At 36.4% G+C, this 21,709-nt stretch overlaps 1 protein-coding gene across 1 annotated transcript in view; it reads left to right on the top strand.

The window, feature by feature from the left end:
- Il1rapl1 (interleukin 1 receptor accessory protein like 1) overlaps window positions 1-21,709 on the top strand; it is a 944,588-nt gene that overhangs the window by 139,842 nt on the left and 783,037 nt on the right. Inside the window, exon 4 of the mRNA XM_055597800.1 lies at window positions 12,385-12,538. Coding sequence (XP_055453775.1) covers window positions 12,385-12,538 — 154 coding nt within the window. The remainder of the gene's footprint in view (window positions 1-12,384; window positions 12,539-21,709) is intronic.

The raw sequence follows: 21,709 nt of genomic DNA, 5'->3' as shown, positions 1-21,709 counted from the left end.
GAGGTTGAGCATTTCTTTAAGTGTTTCTCTGCTTTTCGATATTCCTCTGTCGAGAATTCTCTGTTTAGCTCTGTTCCCCATTTTTTAATTGGATTACTAGGTTTGCTGCTTTTCAGCTTCTTTAATTCTTTGTATATACTGGATATTAGTCCTCTGTCAGATAAAGGGTTAGTGAAGATTCTTTCCCAATCTGTAGGCAGTCGTTTTGTTTTGATGACAGTGTCCTTTGCTTTACAGAAGCTTTTCAGTTTCATGAGGTCCTATTTATTGATTGTTGCTCTTAGAGCCTGTGCTGTTGGTGTTCTGGTCAGGAAGTTGTCTCCTGTGCCAATGAGTTCTAGACTGTGTCCCACTTTTTCTTGTAAGCAGTTCAGTGTGTCTGGTTTTATGTTGAGGTCTTCGATCCACTTGGACTTTAGTTTTGTACAGGGTGATAAATATGGATCTATTTTCATTTTTCTGCATGTAGACATCCAGATGGACCAGCACCATTTGTTCAAGATGCTGTCTTTCTTCCATTGAATGGTTTTGGCTTCTTTGTCAAAGCCAAAACCATTTGGCTTCTTTCTGTTTTTATGCCAATACCATGCAGTTTTTATTACTATTGCTTTATAGTACAGCTTGAGATAGGGGATGGAGATACCTCCAGATGATTTGTTGTTGTACAGGATTGTGGAGATTCTGGATTCTTTTGTTTCTCTATATGAAGCTTAGAATCATTTTTTCAAGGTCTGTAATGAATTGAGGTGGTATTTTGATGTGAATTGCATTGAATCGGTAGATTGCTTTTGGCAGGATGGCCATTTTCACAATGTGAATCCTACCAATCCATGAGCACCAGAGATCTTTCCATCTTCTGATATCTTCTTCAATTTCTTTCTTCAGAGACTTGAGGTTTTTTTCAAACAGGTCTTTCACTTGCTTGGTTAGTGTCATCCCAAGGTTTTTTATGTTATTAGTGGCTATTGTGATGGGTGTTGTTTTCCTAATTTCGTTCTCGGCCCTTTTGTCTTTGGTATACAGGAGGGCTTCTGATTTTTTTTGAGTTGATTTTGTATCCTGCCACTTTGCTGAAAGTGTTTATCAGCTGGAGGAGTTCTCTGGTTGAATTTTAGGGGTCACTGCAAATAGTGACACTTTGACCTCTTCCTTTGCGAATTGTATCCCCTTGATCTCTTTTAGTTGTCTTATTGCTCTGGCTAGGACTTCAAGTACTATGTTGAAGAGGTATGGAGAGAGTGGACAACCTTGTCTTGTCCCTGATTTCAGTGGGATTGATTTAAGTTTCTCTCCATTGAGTTTGATGTTGGCTATAGGCTTGCTGTATATTGCCTTTACTATGTTTAGATATGTGCCTTGTATCCCTGATCTCTCCAAGACTTTAAACATGAATGGGTGTTGGACTTTGTCAAATGCTTTTTCAGCATCCAAGGAGATGATCATGTCGTTTTTCTCCTTCAGTTTGTTTATGTGGTGGATTACATTGATGGATTTCCACATGTTGAACCACCCTTGCATGCCTGGCATGAAGCCTACTTGGTCGTGGTGGATGATATCTTTGATGTGTTCTTGGATTCGGTTTGCAAGTATTTAATTGAGTATTTTTGCATCAATGTTCATAAGAGAGATAGGTCTGAAGTTTTCTTTTTTTGTTGGGTCTTTGTGTGGTTTAGGTATCAGGGTGACTGTTGCTTCATAGAATGAGTTTGATAATGTACCTTCTGTTTCTATTTTGTGGAATAGTTTGAGGAGAATTGGTGTTAGCACTTCTGTGAAGGTCTGGAAGAATTCCACGCTGAAACCATCTGGCCCAGGGTATTTTTTGGAGGGGAGACTGTTAATGACTGCTTCAATTTCCTTGGGAGATATAGGTCTATTCAGACTTTCTACCTAATCTTGACTTAATGTTGGAAGATGTAATCTATTAAGAAAATTGTCCATTTCATTTAGATTTTAAAATTTTATTACATATAGGATTTTGTAGTATGACCTAATGATTGTTTGAATTTCCTCAGTGTCTGTAGTTATGTCACCCTTTTGATTTCTGATTTTGCTGATTTGGATGGTTCCTCTCTGCGTTTTAGTTAGTTTGGCTAAGGGTTTGTCTATCTTGTTGATTTTTCTCAACCAGGTTTTGTTTCATTGATTCTTTGAATAGTTTTATTTGTTTCTAATTGATTGATTTCAGCCCTGAGTTTGATTATTTCCAGCCGTCTGCTCCTCTTGTTTGTATCTGCTTCTTTTTTTATTAGGTTTTTCAGTTGGGCCGTTAAGGTGCTTGTATGTGATGTTACAAATTTCTTCTTGAAGGCACTTAGTGCTATAAATTTTCCTCTGAGCACTGCTTTTAATGTGTCCCATAAATTTGGTTATGTTGTGCCTTCATTTTCATTGAATTCTAGGAAGTCTTTAATTTCTTTCTTTATTTCTTCCTTAACCCAGCTGTCATTGAGTAATAAGTTGTTTAGTTTCCATGTGTGTGTTGGCTTTTTGTTATTTCTGTTGTTGTTAAGGTCCAGCTTTAGTCCATGGTGGTCAGATAGAATAAAGGGATTATTTCAATCTTTTTGTATCTGTTGAGGCTTGCTTTATGACCAACTATATGGTCTATTTTGGAGAAGGTTCCATGAGGTGCTGAAAAGAACGTGTACTCTTTTGAATTTGGATGGAAAGATTTATAGATGTCTATTATGTCCATTTGATTTAGGGACTCTGTAAGTGTTTTTATTTCCCTATTTGTTTTCTGTATAGTTGATCTGTACCTCGGTGAGAGTGGAGTGTTGAAGTCTCCCACTCTTAAGGTATTAGGATCAATGTATGATTTAAGCTTTAATATTGTTTCATTTCAAATGTAGGTGCTCTTGTATTTGTGGCTTAGATATTCAAAATTGTGATGTCTTGGTGGATTTTTCCTATGATGAGAATATAGTGGCCCTCCTTAACTTTTTTTATTAACTTGGGTTGAAAGTCTATTTTATTAGATATTAGGTTGGCTACCCCAGCTTGTTTTCTGGAACCATTTGCTGGAAAAACATTTTTCCAGCCCTTTACTCTGAGGTAGTGTTTATCTTTTTGCTTAGGTGTGTTTCTTGGATGCAATAGAATGTTGGTTCCTGTTTCTTCAACCATTCTGTTAGTCTGTGTCTTTTTATTGGGGAGTTGAGTCTATTGATGTTGATAGATACTAGTGACCAGCAATTGTTACTTACTTTTGATGTGGCGTTGGTGGTGTCACTGAGTTTCATTGCTTGTAGTCTTTTGTTTTTTTTTTTGTTGTGTAGTTATCTATTTCCTCTGTTTCCTTAGATGTAGTTGTTTTCTTTGGTTTGGAGTTTCCCTTCTATTAACTTCTGTAGAGGTGGGTTACTATGTAGATGTTGTTTAAATTTGGTTTTGTCATGGAATATTTTGAATTCTCCATCTATGTTGATTGAAAGTTTTGCTGGGTATAGTAGTCTGGGTTGGAATCTGTGGTCCCTTAAGGACTGTAGGATTTCTGTCCAGGCCCTTCTGGCTTTCATAGTTTCTGTTGAGAAATCTGGTGTGATTCTGATAGGTCTACCTTCATATGTTACTTGGCCTTTTTCTCTTACTGATTTTAGAATTTTTTCTTTGTTCTGTAGGTTCAGAGTTTTGACTATGATGTGACGTGAAGAATTTCTTTTCTGGTCTAGTCTACTTGGTGTTCTGTAGGCCTCTTGTATGTTTATGGCCATCTCCTTCTTTAAGTTGGGAAAGTTTTCTTCTATAATTTTCTTGAAAATTTTTTCCGAACCTTTGAACCTGATGTCTTCTTTTTCTTCTACTCCTATTATTCTTAGATTTTGTCTTTTCATGGTGTCCTTGATTTCTTGGATGTTTTGTGTTTGGAACTTTTCTGATTCTATTTTTTCCATGAGAGACGTGTCAATTTCTGCAAGTGTATCTTTTGTCTCCTGAGATTCTTTCTTCCATCTCTTGTATTCTGTTGGTGATGCTTAACTTTGCAGTTCCTGATCTTTTCTCTATGTTCTCCAGCTCCAGGTTTTTCTCTATTTGTGTTTTCTTTATTGATTCTAATTCTGTTTTCATGTCTTGCACCATTTCCTTCATCTGCTTGAATGTGGACTCCTGCTTTTCAATGACAGTTTCTGTTTTTTTTGTCCGTTTCCTCTCTATGTATCACTAATTGTGCCTCTACTTCTTTGGCTATAATTTCCTGTATTTCTATGAGAGCTTTGTTTTTTTCTTCTATATTTGCTTTCATTTGTGTGGACATTTTTTTGAGAGCTTTGTTCATTTCTTCTTTGTTTGCCTCAATTTTCGTTGTCATTTCTCTGAGAGCTCTCTTTGTTTCCTCTTTGTTCGCCTCGATTTCTTTGGCTATTTCTCTGAGGGCTTTGTTCATTTCATCTCTATGGGCCTCTAATAGCTGGAGAAACATAGTTTTGAGGTCGTTTTCTTGTATATCTAGTGAATTGAAGTGTCCATTGTTTTGTGGGGTTGCTGGTGAGGTCATTATGTCCTGATTTTTGTTGGGTGTGTTCTTACGTCTGCCTCTAGCCATCTGGTTATTTATAATCCTCACTGGTTGTTCCTCGAGATTGTAGTTTGGGCTAAGATCATCTCTTTCTGTTTTCTGGACTGTTTTTTCAGGAAGATGAAAGAGGTTCACTGGTTTGGGAGTGTGGGTTGTGTTTTCACTTTTGCCTAAATAAGGAATTTGACACTGGCACAATTTGCATGCGCTTTTGGCAGGCACATGCACGGATTCTCTGACTATTGCAGTGACCTGCAGGCCACTATTATGCAGTTCTGTCTGAGATCCAGGGATTGTTTGCCTGGATTACACTGGTGGACCCGCAAGGCAGAGGCTTCAATGTTGGGGTCTCTATCCCAAGAATCCCTATGATGCCCACACTAGGGGTGTGTGTCGCAGGGATCTCATCTGGTTGCTTCTGTGGAGAGGCCCTGGATCTGGGGCAAATTCTTCCTAGAAGGCTCACTCACTCTATTGTAGGACCAGTTTGAATGCTCAGGGATTCCCCTTGCTCTCTTCTCTCTGATTTGGTCCTGCTGCAGAAAATGTGTAGGTATGCTAATAGTCAGCTCTGTGGCACTGTGGCCCCAGGAGTTGGTGTCCACCTTTCCTGTGTGCTACCTCTGTCCTTTCCCTCTGCCAGGAGGGGTTATGTTGACTGGTCCCGGGGTAGCGCAGGAAAGAATTAGGTTGAGTGTTCTCAATCCCAGATCCCGGGCCCAGATCTCTCTGCCAGAAGCAGCCTGGAGGTAGAACCTATGTTTGCTGATTCTGAGAGAGTACCAGTTAGGGTAGAGTGTCCTCAGATCCAGAACTTGTGTTTCTCTGCCAGGGGCCACTGAGTGAGCTGGAGAGGGGGTGCTGTGTCCTGAGGCAGGCCGCCTTTCTGTCCTTCCCCTCTGACCTTCCCCTCCGCTAGGGCAAGCTTATGGTGGCACTCTCAGGGGAGTGACAGAAGGGGTTGGGACTTCTCAGTCCTGATCCTGAGTCGGGGTTTCTCTGCCAGGGATTGGGGGTCACTGGGTCACTGGTGTTAGGACTTGGTGCTAGATATTACTGCACTGGACCCGGGAGAGTCTCAGGAAGTGTTGAATGACCACAGTCCCAGATCCCGAGCTGAAGTTTGTTTGCTAGGAGCAGCCGGCAGCACTGGGGTCCGGGTGCTTTGAAGCTGCTGTGCACCTCTCTCTCCCTCCACTCCGCCACGGCAGAGTTATGGCGGCATTCTGGTTCTCGGGAGGAGTGCCCGAAAGGATTGGGTTTTCTCAGCCCCGATCTCATTTTTTTTTTTTTTTTTTTTTTGGTGGGAGCTGCAGTGCTCGCTGGGGCTGTGGTACAGACAATGTGGTCTGTGGCAGATTCTGCTGGATGCCTCCTGCCTCCTCCGAAGAGGGAGTAGGGTTTTGGGTGCCGGGAAGTGCCTGGGGATCACCTCTCGGGGTGTCTCCTCCAGGAGGAGTTTGCCGTGACCTGATTCTAGATGGACTCAGATCATGGTTAGTCTCTTTCTTCTTGGAAGTCTAGATAACTCTGTTCTGGCTTTATCAGCCCCTTCACTCACCAATTTCCGCATTGAGGGTCCTCACCCCTTCAGCTAAGCTGCACACTAGCCGCCGCCATCTTGGAAGCCTCTGAAGGGTTGTTTTTTTTTTTTTTATCATCTGGTCACAAACAAATTTATATATAAATACCTTATTGGCTCTCATTAGAATAAAAAAATTAAAGAAGACAACTAAAATAATTTCCTTTGTATATATAACACTGAGGTGGACATACTTAATTTTTTATTGTTGTTACCAAATGTCTAAATTTATTGACATATAATTCACTATATACAGGACTCAGTTTAGGAATTAACTTCTCAATTTTACCAACTTTGAACTTAAGCATGCACTTTCATTATTAGTAAAAGAATAGTTGTTATTCTAACACACCAATTAACCTCACTTTTTTTTTGTGAAAGACATACATTTCTGGAGGGGGCAGTTTTAGTTTCCTTTATTGGTCTTGCCCCAAGTATCTCTCTTTGGAGTTCAGACAGAAATTGTCCACGAGTTAACTTTATTTCATTTAATAAGTTATAAAAATACAAGAAAATTCAGGGATTTGTAAGAAGTAAAAGATGATTCTAATTACTGTGTCACCTATGCGTGTTTCCTTGGGGTAAGACTTTGCATACACCTATTCATAGTGAATCAAAATAAAATGTAAGTGGTTTGGGGCTTCTTTGCAAATGGGACTCTAGATATTTCCACCCAAGAAAGATTCAGTTCTGTCTGTTTAATAAGTGGCTGTTTGCAAGGCACATATGCAGGCTTTAGTCGTTTGGGTCCCAGGTTTATCATTCAACTTTTCTGCAAAATAGATGTCTTGCCTTTTGTGCAGGTGCCTAAGACTGAATCATTGCATCAGTCATTTCATGTTGCTAATAAACAATTCTTATTTTGTCACTAAGAATAAATTTCTCTGGCAATGAATCAGTCACTTACAAATTAAAGAGATAAAGCTGTCCATGGCTACGAAATTGACCCATTGAAGTTGGGAACTATGGCAATGATTTTTTTTCTTTTTCCCATTATTTATTACAATTTATTCACTTTGTATCCTGGTTATGGCCCCCTCCCTTGTCTCCTCCCAGTCCCATCTTCCTTCCCTCTTCTCCCCCTATGCCTTCCTCTAGTCCAATGATAAGGTAGGTCTTCCTCCTCTTCCATCTGACCCTAGCCTATCAGTTCTCATCAGGACTGGCTGCATTGTCTTCCTCTGTGGCCTCACAAGGCTGCACCCCACAGTAGGAGGTAAACAAAGAACCTGCCACTGAATTCATGCCAGAGACAGCCCCTGCTCCCCTTGCTAGGGAACCCACTTGGAAACTGAGTCTATGGGCTACATCTAGGCAGGTTTTTTAGGTCCTCTCCATACATGGTCCTTGGTTGGGGTATCAGTCTCTGCAGGGTCCCCAGGGTCCAGGCATTTTTGGGCCTCTTGGTCTCCTTTTGGTGTTTCTGTCCCCTCCAGACCTTTCTATCTCCTGCTTCTATCATAAAAGTTCATACACTCTGCTCGAAGTTTGGCTATGAGTCTCAGTCTCTGCTTCTATATCTCCATCAGTAGTCTTTCAGAGATCCTATGTGGGAGAATCCTGTCCTTTTCCTTGTCTTCTCCTGCTCTAGATTATAGCGTTTGCCCTTCTGAATGAAAATTGAGCATCTTCCCTAGAGTCTTCCTTGTTATTTAGCTTCTTTAGGAATATAGATTTTTGTGTGTTTATCCTATATTATAAGTCTAATAAACACTTATGAGTGAGTATATACCATGTGAGTCTTTCTGTTTCTGGATTACCTCACTCAAGATGATCTTTCTAGTTCCCACTATTTGCCTGAAAAATTTCATTCTTTCCTTGTTTTTAATTGCTGAGTAGTGTTACATTGTGTAAATGTACTGCAGTTTTTTTTTTTTTATTTATTCTTCAGTTGAGTGACTTCTAGGTTGTTTCCAGATTCTAGCTATCATGAATAAAGCTGCTATGAACATAGCTGAGCAAATGTTCTTGTTGCATGGTTGAGCCTCTTTCAGATGTATGACCAGGAGTGGTAGAGTTGGATCTTGAGGTAGCACTATTCCTAACTCTCTGAGCTGAGAAAATGCCACATTGATTGCCAAGGCAGTTGTTCAAGGTTACGTTTCCTACCGAAACTGGAGTAGGGTTCTCCTTTCTCCACAAACTCTCCAGCATGTCTCATCCCTTATGTTTTTGATCTTAGCCATTCTGATAGGTGTAACGTGAAGTGTCAGGGTCGTTTGGAGTTGTATTTCCCAGATCACTAAAGGCGTTGAACATTTCTTTATGTGTTTCTCTGCAATTCAATCTTCCTTTGTTGAGAATTCTCTGTTTAGCTCCATTTCTTTAATTGGATTACTTGGTTTTCTGTTGTTTAATTTCCTCAGTTCTTTATGTATTCTGGATATTAGCGCTTTGTTAAATGTATGGTTGGTGAAGATTCTTTCCCAGTCTGTAGCCTGTCGTTTTGTTCTGAGGAAAGTATCCTTTCCTTTACAGAAGATTTTCAGTTTCATGAGGTCTCATTTATTGATTGTTCATCTTGGAGCCTGTGCTGTTGGTGTTCTGTTAAGAAAATTTTCTCCTTTGACAATGAGGTCAAGGCTCTTCCTCACTTTTGTTTCTCACAGATTTAGTGTGTCTCCTTTTATGTTGAGGTCTTTGATCCACTTGGACTTTAATTTAGTGCAGGGTGGTAAATATGGGTCTATTTTCATTTTTCTACATGTAGACATCCAGTAAGACCAGCACCATTGTTGAAGATACTATCTTTTTTTCCCATTGTGTGGTTTTGGCTTCTCTGTAAATAATCAAGTATTCTTAGGTGTGTGGGTTTATCTCTGGGTGTTCAATTTGATTTCATTAATCCAACAGTCTGTTTCTATGCCAGTACCAATCCAGTTTTTATTACTATTGCTATTGTACAGCTTGAGATCAAGGATGGAGATACTGTCAAAAGATATTTTATTATAAAAATTGTTTCAGCTATTCTAATTTTTTTCTATATGAAATTAAAATTTGTTCTTTCAAGGTCTTTAAAGAATTGTGTTGGTAATTTTATGGGAATTGCATTGAATATGTAAATTGCTTTTGGCAGGATGGCCATTTTCATTATGTTAATTCTACTGATCCATGAGTATGGGAGATCTTTCCATCTTCTGATTGTTTCTTCAATTTCTTCCTTCTGCGATTTGAAGTTTTTGTTTTTTTTTTTTCAAACAGGTCTTTCACTTGCTTGGTTACAGTCACACGAAGGTACTTTATGTTATTTGTGACTATTGTGGAAGGTGTTGTTCTAATTTCTTTCTCAGTCGGTTTGTCCATTTTATACAGGAAGGTATATGATTTATTTGAGTTAATTTTGTATCCAACCACTTTGATGAAGGTGTTTATCAGCTGAAGGTGCTATCTCATAAGATTTTGGGGTCACTCATGTATACTATCATATCATTTGTGAATAGTGATACTTTGACTTCTTCCTTTCAATCTGTGTCCCCTTGATCTCCTTTAGTTTTATTATTGCTTTTTTATGTTTTATTTTTATATTAATCACAAGTTATTTACTTCGTATCCCAGCTGTAGCCCCCTTCCCCAATCCCTCCCAATCCACCCTCCCTCCCTCATCTCCTCTCTGGAGCTTTCCAAGTCCCCTGATAGCTACGACTTCAAGTACTAAGTTGAAGAGATACAGAGAGAGTGGGCAGCCTTGCCTTGTCCCTGATTTAAGTGAGATTGATTTATGTTTCTCTTCATTTAGTTTGATATTAGCTATAGACTTGCTGTATGTTGCCTCTACTATGTTTAGGTATGTTCCTTGTATCCCTGATCTTTCCAAGACTTTCAGCGTGAATGGGTGTTGGATTTGTCAAATGATTTTTCCATGTAAGGAGATGATCAGGTGCTTTTTTTGTTTGTTTTAGTTTTTTTATATGGTGGATTACGCTGATGGATTTTCATATATTGTACCACCCCTTCATGCCTGGGATGAGGCTTACTTGGTAGTGATTGATGATATCTTTAAAGTGTTCTTGGATTCTGTTTGGGAGTATTTTATTGAGTATATTGGAATCAATGTTCATCAGTGAGATTGTTCTGAAGTTCTCTTTCTTTGTTGGGTCTTTCACAGTTTCAGCCCAGAATTCTACCAGACCTTCAGAGAAGAACTAACACCAATACTCTTCAATTTATTCCACTAAATAGAAGCAGAAAGAACATTAACCATCCTCATTCTTGAGGCCACAGTCACCTTGATACTTAAACCACATATTACAACTTTAAAATTTTTAACTTGCCAAAAGTTTTACCTGTCTATACTTTCAAAAAATTAAAGTAATTTTTCATCTTTCCATTAGTTTTAGTACTAATCCCAGACTAGGGATTAATGTTTTGGCAAAAACAGAAATCTCTTGAGCCAATGACATTACAGTTCAAGAGATCATTAGTTGGTACATCTGTTAATATCAATATGGACATTTATAAGAAAATATTTCTATAATGTAGAACCCTCATTTATTATTAATGAAAACATAATCTAGTTTAACCCTTATGAAATCTTTATATAGTTTTTTCAAAATGGTAAAAATAGAATTCTATGACAGAACCAAACCTCTCTTGGGATAGCCCCATAGACTTTTATAATCTTACCATAGAGATACATACATATCAATTTTTATTACTGCATTTTCATAGCAGTAGGAAATGAATCAATTATAGATTCCCCTCAGCAAATAAATGGATACAGATGACATGAGAGATAGATAGGTAGATAGATAGATAGATAGATAGATAGATAGATAGATAGATAGATAGATAATGGACTTCTGTTCAACAATACAGAAAAAAAACTCCAAGGAAATAGAGAAATAAAAAAAGTATTATATTAAATGAACTTACCCAGTCTCAAAAAAATTGCATTTTCTCACATATGCAGATTCTTTTGATATTATTATACGTGGAAATAAGAGTTTTTGAGAGTGAGCCTAGATTATCAAACTGGATAGATGAGAACAAGAGAAAAGAAATGCTGCTAATGCCAACTAAGATAGTCAAGGTAAATGAATACAGGTAACATGAAAAAAGAGGCTACAAAGCATGTAAGAACATAAGAATGAGAGAGGAGATGGAGAAGAGTACACAAGTGAAACAATAAAAGCAAACTTTCTTTGAAAAAATATAATAATGAAAACTAATTTTTGTGTTATAATAGACTATAAATGTATATATATATATATGCATTTAACAATGTATATAAATGTTAATTGTTTCTTCGAAGTATTAAAATGCATATAATATGTAGAGGCTTATATTTTAATAAGTGCAACAATTATATTTTCAAAGATTTTTGGGACACAAATGCTTCCTATAAAGCTATTCAAACCAAGGACTATGCACGGAGATAACCTAAGACCCCTGCCCAGATGTAGCCCATGGCAGTTCAGTATCCAAGTGGATTCCATTGTAATAGGAACAGGGACTGTCTCTGACATGAACTGATTGGCCCGCTCTTTAATTACCTCCCCCTGAGGGGGAAACAGCATTACCAGGCCACAGAAGAAGACAACACAGCCACTTCTGATGAGTCTTAATTGACTAGGATCAGAAGGAAGGAAAAGAAGTCCTCCCCTATCAGTGGACTTGGGGAGGGGCATGCATTCAGAGGGTGGAGGAAGGGAGGGATTGGGACAGGAGGAGAGAGGGAACCACAGGGGGGCTACAAAGTGAATGAAGTGTAATTAATAAAGAAAAAAACTATTATCCACTGCTTATTTAATAATACGTTTTAAATTTTGTTATTAATATCAGTATAGTAATTTTCACAATAATCCCCTATTAATTACTTTCATTTAGATTTGATATTGAATGTTATTAATGGGTATAAACCTTGTACTGTATCTAGCAAATCAATATGTGTCTATGATAGAGGTAACGCCATTAAAAGTCAATGTGACCCTAAAACTAACATTCAAGAGGATTTCCTGATTTCTAAATTTACAAAAAGAATGTAAATTAGTATTAATTCCAAACCATAGCTTCTGGAGAATCTTAAAGTATAAATTATTGTTGTGCATTAGGCATTGTTGTGCATGCCTATAGTCCAACCATGAGGCTGGACAATTAGGACTTCAGGCCTAATTTAAGTTACATCACAAGTTCAAGACCAGTTTGGTCTATGGGAGACCTTGTGTTGAGGTTTTGTTTATTCATTTATTTTATAAATGGAATCAAAATTATTGTTTGATTGTTTTAAAATTATTTTACTTTTTCCTTACAATGTGCACTACCCAATTTTATGTCGTTTGTATAGGAATGTAGAACAAAAACATGGAGACAAAACATTGTGTTCAAAAGAGATACTTTGCTCATAAGAGAAGTCAAAGAAGATGACATTGGAAACTATACCTGTGAATTAAAATATGGAGGCTTTGTTGTGAGAAGAACCACCGAGTTAACTGTTACAGGTAATCACAGTCTTCAGTGTTTCATTTGTAAGTAAAGAAACTGCCTTTTGAGTCAGCTTCAGAGCTGCATATTGATGTTTTTCAAGTTCAGTAATGAAAGAACCACTGAACCAAATGCTAAGTGGATTCCTATAGATGAAATTTATTCCTCCTTGTTTTTAAATCATCTTGTGCTGAAATACATTTGAAAGGTTAAATATAATATGTTTAAGGAATTATAGAAATGTTAGCTTTTGAAAGTACTTGAAATAATGAGTTTACAATTTTGAAGATTATGCTTGTACTTTGTAGTGGATTCATTTTTAGAAACATTTCTAGCGTGATCAAATAGAATACATGAGATTTACCTTTGTATTTCTGTCCTGTTGCACATTAGATAAATCATTTTTCTACTGACTTATTATATAGATGACATATATGCTCTCATACAGTTTAAAATAACATAATTTCAGACAAAATGGTTTTTACAATTTGAGTTTTTAGGGGATCAAAAAATCATTCTCTTATCTTGTTAATGTAGAAAGCAACCTGAATACTATCAGAGCATTGCTGATTAAAAAAAAAAAATGTACAAATCACCGGCTACCAAGCTACCAAGCCTAGTTGCATTATTGAAAGCTTCAGAATGTTAATTTACTCATGTGCAAAATGATGATGATGATGATGAAGTTTGCTTTACAAGGGATTTGCAAGTATCTTATGAATGAAGGTAATGCATATCCAATTAATTTGCAATAAAGAAGTCGAAATGTTCAGCAATTTAGTTATGTAGAGAATTATATTCATGATCATTTTTTATTTACAACAATACTCACTTTTGTAAAAAGTTCCTCATGGAAGAAAGAGGAGAATCCAAGGGAAAAATGAGAAATTGCAGATATGTACACATTATTACTGAAAGAAACTCCTGATAACTTTGGTGGGGGAAGGGAGTCATGTTTGTGAAACATTTAGAGCACAGCATAGCATTAACAACTTTCATTTCATGCCTTCAATAATTCTTGTAAAATAGCTTTCTCCTATAGGGAACAAATATATTTTGATAGATATATGTATAACATAAGAATTCATTTCTTTTAAATCCTGAAGTATGATATAATTTGACTCAAAGCTACATTGTTTCATGAAACTCATTTACTGAATAGCAATTATTCTGACAAGGGAAAAATTCATTTCATAAGTAAGATGATTTTGGGTAAAATCTTTGATAAAACAGACATTTTAAACAGATTTGAACTGTAAACATTCATGTAATCTCTGGTGTGTATTATATACCTATCATAAGTATGTGTATGATTTGCAATCATTTGGTTTGCGGTTTGGCTGTGTGTAATAAATAAGTATACAGAAAAATGCAGAGGAATGCATTTTCACTTTTATTCCAATTCTTTTCAATAGTCCAATGAAAAATATGGCTGTATATACAATAAATATTGAAATTTTTTGTTCACTTTTTATCTTATAAAGTATACTGAGTTAGCTTTTCCAAACACTATTTAGAAAAAGAAAAGTACTTAAAACTAACATTCTGAATAAAAATAGTATTAATTTTTTGTCTTAACTCTTAAAAAAGGAAAATTTATCCATGGTAAACATAACTTTCTTTCTCTAGAAATACCAAGGTTTATAAATACTACTATATGAGGTATTTGAAACTGTGTCTTGACTGATAAGAAACTTATGTAAGAATATTTGGTAAACCAAATAGTAGAACTGTTTTGTTGTTGCTTTTCAAAACAGTTTTTTTTTTTCTTTGTAGCTTTTGCTGTGCTGGACTCACTTTGTAGACCAGGCTGGCCTTGACCTAACATAGCTCCACCTGCCTCTGACTGCCTCTGCCTCCCAGAGTTCTGAGATTACAGGCATGAGCCACTGTGCCCAGTAGAGTAGAACCTTTTACTCTTAAATTGTTTTACAATTTTCTATACTTTCTTAATTTGTACATTCTTCTCATTTTCTCCATATGGAAATGAAGAATACTTGAGTCATAATATCCAAGAGAATGTTTGCAATTTATTATGATTAGCACAAATTAATTATGTAAATATATAGGTTTCACTGTAACATTTTTATGCATGCTGTATTATGCGTTCATCAGGAACAAACTTCCCTTGACTCCAACTTTTACCTGCTATTCTTTTTCATCTTCTAATAGTCTACTTTCAAATAATTTCTTCTTGGGAAAGAAAGTGTACAATACTATCTCTGACTGATCTTTCCTTTTTAATTACATAGATTTTAATTGTGTTATACTGTTTTACATATTCTACAAGTTTTAAATAGATTCATTTTTAAAATTTATTTACTCTTTATTTAACTACTTTATACACTGGTCTTAACCTCATCCCTCCTCAACTCCCTGTCGCACCCTCTTTCTCTCTTCTCCTCCCTCCCTCTTATTCCTCAGCAAAGGGGAGCCTTCTTTCCCATCCACCCTAGGTCATCAAGTCTTATCAGAGCTGAGTGTGTTCTCTTCCCATGTGGCTTGGCAAAACAGTCCATCCATAGGGGAAACATTTGAAAAGCGGGCTAGAGAGTCCATGTGATGGTTTCTACTTCCACTTCTTTTCTTGCAAATGACAGGACTTCATTCTCCATTATGGCGAAAGCATATAAATATGTTGAGTGTTTATATCATCCATACATGCTTATCCACTTACCTCTTGATAATCTATTCTTGTGGCGCCTATATTGGTCTGTGCTAGGTCCTTAGCATATATGTTATGGTTGTGCAGCTTGATTTCTTTGTGGGACTTCTAACAGTTAGAGCAGGGGCTGTCTCTGACTTTTTTCCCCTTCCTACTACTGGGTTGCCTTGTCCAGCCTTGATATGAGGGTAAGTGCCTAGTCTTATTGTAAAATGCTCTGCCATGTTTGGTTGATATGTACATGAGAGGCCTGTTCATTTCTAAAGAGAAATGGAGGAAAAATGGATCTGGAGAAGAGGGGATGTGGGTGGTCAAAGATGATTGGAGGGAGGGAAAACTACTGTTGACCTTATGTATGCAGAAGATTTTTTAATTCCCAAAATAAACATGAATATACTCAGGTATCTCTTTTATATGACTTTATTTCTTTTGGTCACATACTTAGAAGTGAGAGATCAAGATAATGTCATAATTTTACTACAGTTTTTGTTTTGTTCTGTTTTGTTTTAGCAACCATCATACTAATTGCTACATAGGTATTACTCTTTCCTTACATTTGGGCCAGAAATTGTTCTCTCTCTGTGTCTGTCTTTATCTCTGTCTCTGTCTCTCTCTTTCTGACTGGGGAAGCTAGAATCCCAATGTGTTTTCAATTTACCTGGGAGTCCTGAAAAGGAAGATCACACAAAATCAGAAAGCTGATAGAGTAGGAAGGAGAGCACCTAATTTGAGGTTTGATGGTAAGAAATGACAGAGGATCTATTAAATCTGGAAATATTTGGAGGCAAGATCTAGGAGTTGCTGGCCCCATGGGTGAGGCAGAATGATGTCTACATAGCAGGTCAAAGAAGCAAGATTTTATTAGCCTGGGATAGATGAAGCCACCTTACTTAGCAACATGTGAAAGGAGTATTTTTGAGGAGCTGAGTAGGCCTATGGGATAAAAAGAAGCTGACCAAATTGGTGGGTCAGGATGGAAGTCTGATAAAATTAAAAGTACCAAAATAAGTGAACACTTATTTTTTAGGAGGAATACCCAATATATATCTGCTGTATGTACATATATCTATATCTATATCTATATCTATATCTATATCTATATCTATATCTATATCTATATCTGTATCTATATCCATCTATCTATCTATCTATCTATCTATCTATCTATCTATCTTCCTTATATATAATATAATCCATATATATAATCCTTTATATAATCCTTAATGATTATAGTATTTTATTGTATTTTTATTTATGGATTTCTATTTTGTACTATATAATAATTTTTTTGAAGAGTAATGGCAAGCAAAAAGCTGAGAACCGTCAAATTTCTATTGATATAAATAGACAAATGACATATATTTAAATTCTTTACATTAAACTATCTTATATTAAAACATAAATGTATTGCTATCTCTTTTTAAAGTTGTGTCCAAAAATGTAGATATAGAAAAAAATGTTTCATGTGGTCAATGATCCACATTAAACCTAATAGTCCTGAAATAGATAAGACTTTTTAAATTTTCTTAAACTTTTGTAGGTAAAATACTTTGTTTCTTTTGAATTTTGGGAGCGTACACACATCTATGTGCACATGCACATGAACACACACCTAGATAAACATACACATTCTTTCCTGAACATACAAGCAGGAATTTTGTAGCTTTTGATACTCTTACCAATTTTTATTTTTCTATGAAAATATATCCATAAAAGTGTTTTCAACCTGATTAAAAATGAAAGCAACAAAGAAAAATGAATGAAGTCAAAATTGATGTACCCAGATCTTGTGCTTGCTTTTTGTATGATTTGAGGAAGACTGAAATTTTGTTAACACAGATAAAATAACCATAATTTTCCCATCTTCATTTCTGTGCACTTTACTACATTTTAAAAAATTTTATAAAACCCCTTTTTCCAGATTTTAGATTTTGACATCGTTCTAAATTAAGAATATGATACAATTCAAATATGATGGTATTAAAAAGAAGACCAGCTTTATTTCTATTGAGTACCTAAGAATTTAAAAACATTTTGCGACATTATAAAAGTTATTTTTTCAGCCATGTGAGGTGGCAGATGCCTGTAGTCCCAGCTCTCCAGGAGGTAGAGACTGATGATCTCTGTGAGTTCAAGACAAGTCCGTTCTATAAAGCAAGTCCAGGACAGGCAAAGAATACACAGAGAAACCCTGCCTTGAAAAATGAAAAGTTCTTTATTCACTGTACACAGAATATGTTCTCTATAAAATGTACATTTACACCACTATGAAGTCTAGATTGGTAAATATTTTTAATTATATGTACTTTTTCACTTTACATCCTTGTTAGAGCCCCATCCTTTCTTTCCTCCCAATCTGACCCTCACTCCCTCCTCTTAACCCCTGCCCTTTTCTTCAGAAAATAGGAGTTTCCTTTCCCATCTACCTCAGATCATCAAGCTGCATCAGAACTGAGCCTTGACATCTTCACCTTCCCCTGAATACTGAAAAGACAGTCCCACTTGGGGAAACTAATTAAAACCTGGCAAGTGAGTTCATGTCCAATGTAGTCCCTACTTCCCTTGCTAGAATATCCACTTAAAGCCTAAGCTGCTACATCTTTGTAAGGGGTCTAGGTCCAGTTCATGGATGGTCCTTGGTTGATTCTTCAGTCTCAGCAAACCCTTCTGGGCCCTGGTTAGTTGGCTCTGTTGGTCTTTTTGTGGAGATCTTGTAATCTCCACATCCTTTTCTTTTTCCTCCTACTATACCAAAAGACTCCCTAAACATCCTCCAATGTCTGCTTGTGAGTGTCAGCATCTGTTTTGAGGTGCTGCTGGGTATAGCCTCTTAGAAGACAACTCTGACATGCTCTTGTCTATAAGCTTAGCAGGATATCCTTCATAGTGTCAGGGGTTCACACTTTCTAATAGGGTGGGTCTTTGGTTGGGCCAGGCATCAGTTGGCAGTTCTCTCAATCTCTGCTCTATCTGCACTATCTTTATCCCTGCGCATCTTGAAGGCAGGGTAAATTTTAGATCGAAGTTTTTTTGTAGGTGCATTGGTGTTCCCCTCCTTCTACTAAGATACTACTCTAGTTAGAGAATGTTCTCTTCTGTGACCTCTGCTATTAGGAGTCTCTGCTTGAGTCTTCTGCATATCCTCCCAGGAGCCTACCCTGACTTAGGTCTCCAGCTTAATACGTGTTTGACTGAGGCAAAGTCAGCAGTTTACTAATACTTTAGTGTACTGAACAGTTACTGTGCAACAAATTACAGTTTATTTTGCACTATTTATAGGAATGTGTATAACAAATACCAACTGGCTACTTTTATTCATCTTTGATACTGTATTGGGTTTTATAATTATAAAACATGGTCAGAATACACACCGAGACAATGAGTCCATATTGTAAAAATTCACTAGATTGTTTTCAGGAGACATTTACTAAAGAAATCATTCTTCTCTCCAATTATCCAGTGTAATATTTTTGCCCATGGTAAGGGGTCAATAAATAACTACTAAGGATACAAACAAGGCAAAAAATGAGAAGAAATGGTTCCTCTAAGATGGATGTCAAGTGAGAAGAGATGGGTCCTCTAAGATGGATGTTGCTTAAGTTATCTAGGAAAGAGTGGCTAACTATGTAAATAGCATCAGAATAAACAAAGACAAGACCTGCCAACAATGGCTTAAGAGGTACTGATTCTTCAAAGACAACTCTGAAAAAACTTGATATTGGACCATACCTTATACCATGGAGTCAGTTTGCTACAGACCAGCGAAGAAACAGGTAGACGCTCTGGTTTTCTTCCTTGACCTTCAGACATTCCAGTTTCGAGTGACTTGTAATGAATTTGTTATCCACAGTTCAGTAGAAACTTGATCTTATTTGCGAATTAATTTCCACAAATATAAATTTCAATTGACTTTTATTTGTACTAAAGTGCTTCCTCTCAAATTTGAAAGGGATCTCAAATGTAGTTTTTAATACCTGGCTCATATCATGAAGAGCTGTACACATTTCAACTTAGCCTAGGTTTCATTTGTTTTGATGTCTTCCCATTTTGGAGTGTGAACTATATTTTAATTCAGTGACAAAATCAATTTTTTATCCAAATTTTGTAAAACATTAGCATCAAAAACATTTTCAAAATCATTGTAATCAAATCTACTTGGACATCAGGAATAAATGTCCTGTGGTAAATATACATCAATTATAAAAGCATAATTTCAAAATTGCAAATTTAAATCTTGGTATTGTCTGCTAGGTTTTTGAAGATCAGAAAATTGTTGGGTATAGGGGAAGTGGCAGGGCAAGGGTAGTGGGACATGACAGAAGCAATATTAATATTGGCTAACATTGCTAATAGGTTCAACAAACTGTAGCTCCGGAGTCGGCCTACATTATTCTCTCTCTCTCTTTCTCTCACTGACTGCCTATCTGTGTGTGTCTGTCTCTCTCTCTGTGTGTCTCTCTGTTTCTCTCTCTCTCTCTCTTTTATAAAATTTTTAGTTAGGGAAATATTTGTTCATAGTACGGACATGATGCATATATTTTGTTTGTTCTAAAAAAATAAGAACGGACCATATAAAATTCTTTCTGAAATATTGATATGGCAATACTTCATTGTTTAAAAACAATTTATTCATTTGTATGTGATGTGTTTGGGTACTTTGCCTACATGTATGTCTGTGAGTTCCTGGTACTTATGCAGGCCAGTAAAAGGTAGTGGATCTCCTAGAACAGGAGTTGCAGATGCTTGTGTGTCGCTGAGTCAGTGCTGGAAACTTTGAGTCCTCTGGAAAAGCAACAAGTGCTCTTGACTTCTAAGCTATCTCTTTAGTCCAACATAACTTCATTTTTATCCATATTTCTGGCCAAAACAGGTTTAATGAGTTTATAAAAGAAATTTTTAAACAAAGTGATTGACAACTAGTGAGACAAATAATTTCTAGGACTAGAAACAACAATAAGAGAATGAAATAGACAAATGTTCAATCTTGAAAAAAATTCTAACTAAATGTGAGACTTAATGAGATCATTCAGGAACTAAGAAAGAAAAAAACTTACTGAAAAAATTAAACAAAGTAAGAATGAACAAAGTGCTCAAATAATGATACTTGTAGTAACATTTTTATACTTGGTACAGCATTTTAACAGAGTTTATGTAGCAATATATTTAAAATACTTTTCAATCAACCATGGGCTATATTTATGCTTTCAAAAGGTACAACTTCCTCCACTTTTTATGGATGAGAGAGCTGAGGCAAAGGAAGGTTAAGTGGCATTATCAAGGTCACAAAGCATCATGGTGACAAATGTTGGAATATATTTAATTCTCTGATTTACTCCACTAGATAATTAATGTAGGAATAAAATTTAATTCTCTGTGATTTACTCCACTAGATAACTAATAGTAAGACATTGTAGTTTTCATATTAGCTCTGCTGATCACAATGTAAGATTTATCATTTAGGTTCAACTGAAACACATTGTGCCAAGACCTCTAATTCTTCTTCCAGTGATGTAATTAAATGCTGTATTTCTAGCTCTACCTAGAGGTATTTTCCCCTCTCTGTCTCTTTCTTTCAAAGTGGCATATTTTATCTTTCTCTTTCAAAACCTGTTTTTGTTGAATACTTCAATTAATCAACCATATTTTTTTTTTACTTTTTACTTTTCATGAACTGATTAAAATGACATAAAGGGATATTATTTAAAACATTCCTATCCAACATCAAACTGAACGGAGAGAAACTTAAAGCAATCCCACTGAAATCAGGGACAAGACAAGGCTGCCCACTGTCTCCATATCTCTTCAACATAGTGCTGGAAGTCCTTGCTAGAGCAATAAGACAGTCGAAGGAGATCAAGGGGATACATATGGGAAAGGAAGAAGTCAAATTATCACTATTTGCAGATGATATGATAGTATATATGGGTGACCCCAAAATCTCTACCAGGGAACTCCTACAGCTGATAAACACCTTCAGCAAAGTGGCCAGATACAAAATTAACTCAAAAAAATCAGTAGCACTCCTGTATACAAAAGACAAAAAGGCTGAGAAAGAAATTAGAGAAACAACACCATTCACAATAGCCACAAATGACATAAAGTACCTTGGTGTAACCCTAACCAAGCAAGTCAAAGACTTGTATGAAAAAAATTTCAAGTCTCTGAAGAAAGAATTAGAGGAAGATATGAGAAGATGGAAAGATCTCCCATGCTCATGGCTTAGCAGGATTAACATAGTAAAAATGGCCATCTTACCAAAAGCAATCTACAGATTTAATGCAATTCCCATCAAATTGCCAACACAATTCTTTACAGACCTGGAAAGAAAAATTCTCAACTTCGTATGGAATAACAAGAAACCGAGAATTGCTAAAACAATCCTCTACAATAAAAGATCTTCTGGAGGTATCTCCATCCCTGATCTCAAGCTGTACTATAGAGCAACAGTTATAAAAACTGCATGGTACTGGCATAGAAACAGAATGGTGGATCAATGGAATCGAACAGAAGACCCAGAAATAAA

Source organism: Psammomys obesus, unplaced genomic scaffold, assembly GCF_907164565.1.
Source record: "Psammomys obesus unplaced genomic scaffold, mPsaObe1.curated_primary_1811, whole genome shotgun sequence".
Lineage (NCBI taxonomy): Eukaryota > Metazoa > Chordata > Mammalia > Rodentia > Muridae > Psammomys > Psammomys obesus.
This window is presented reverse-complemented; position numbering and strand designations above follow the sequence as displayed.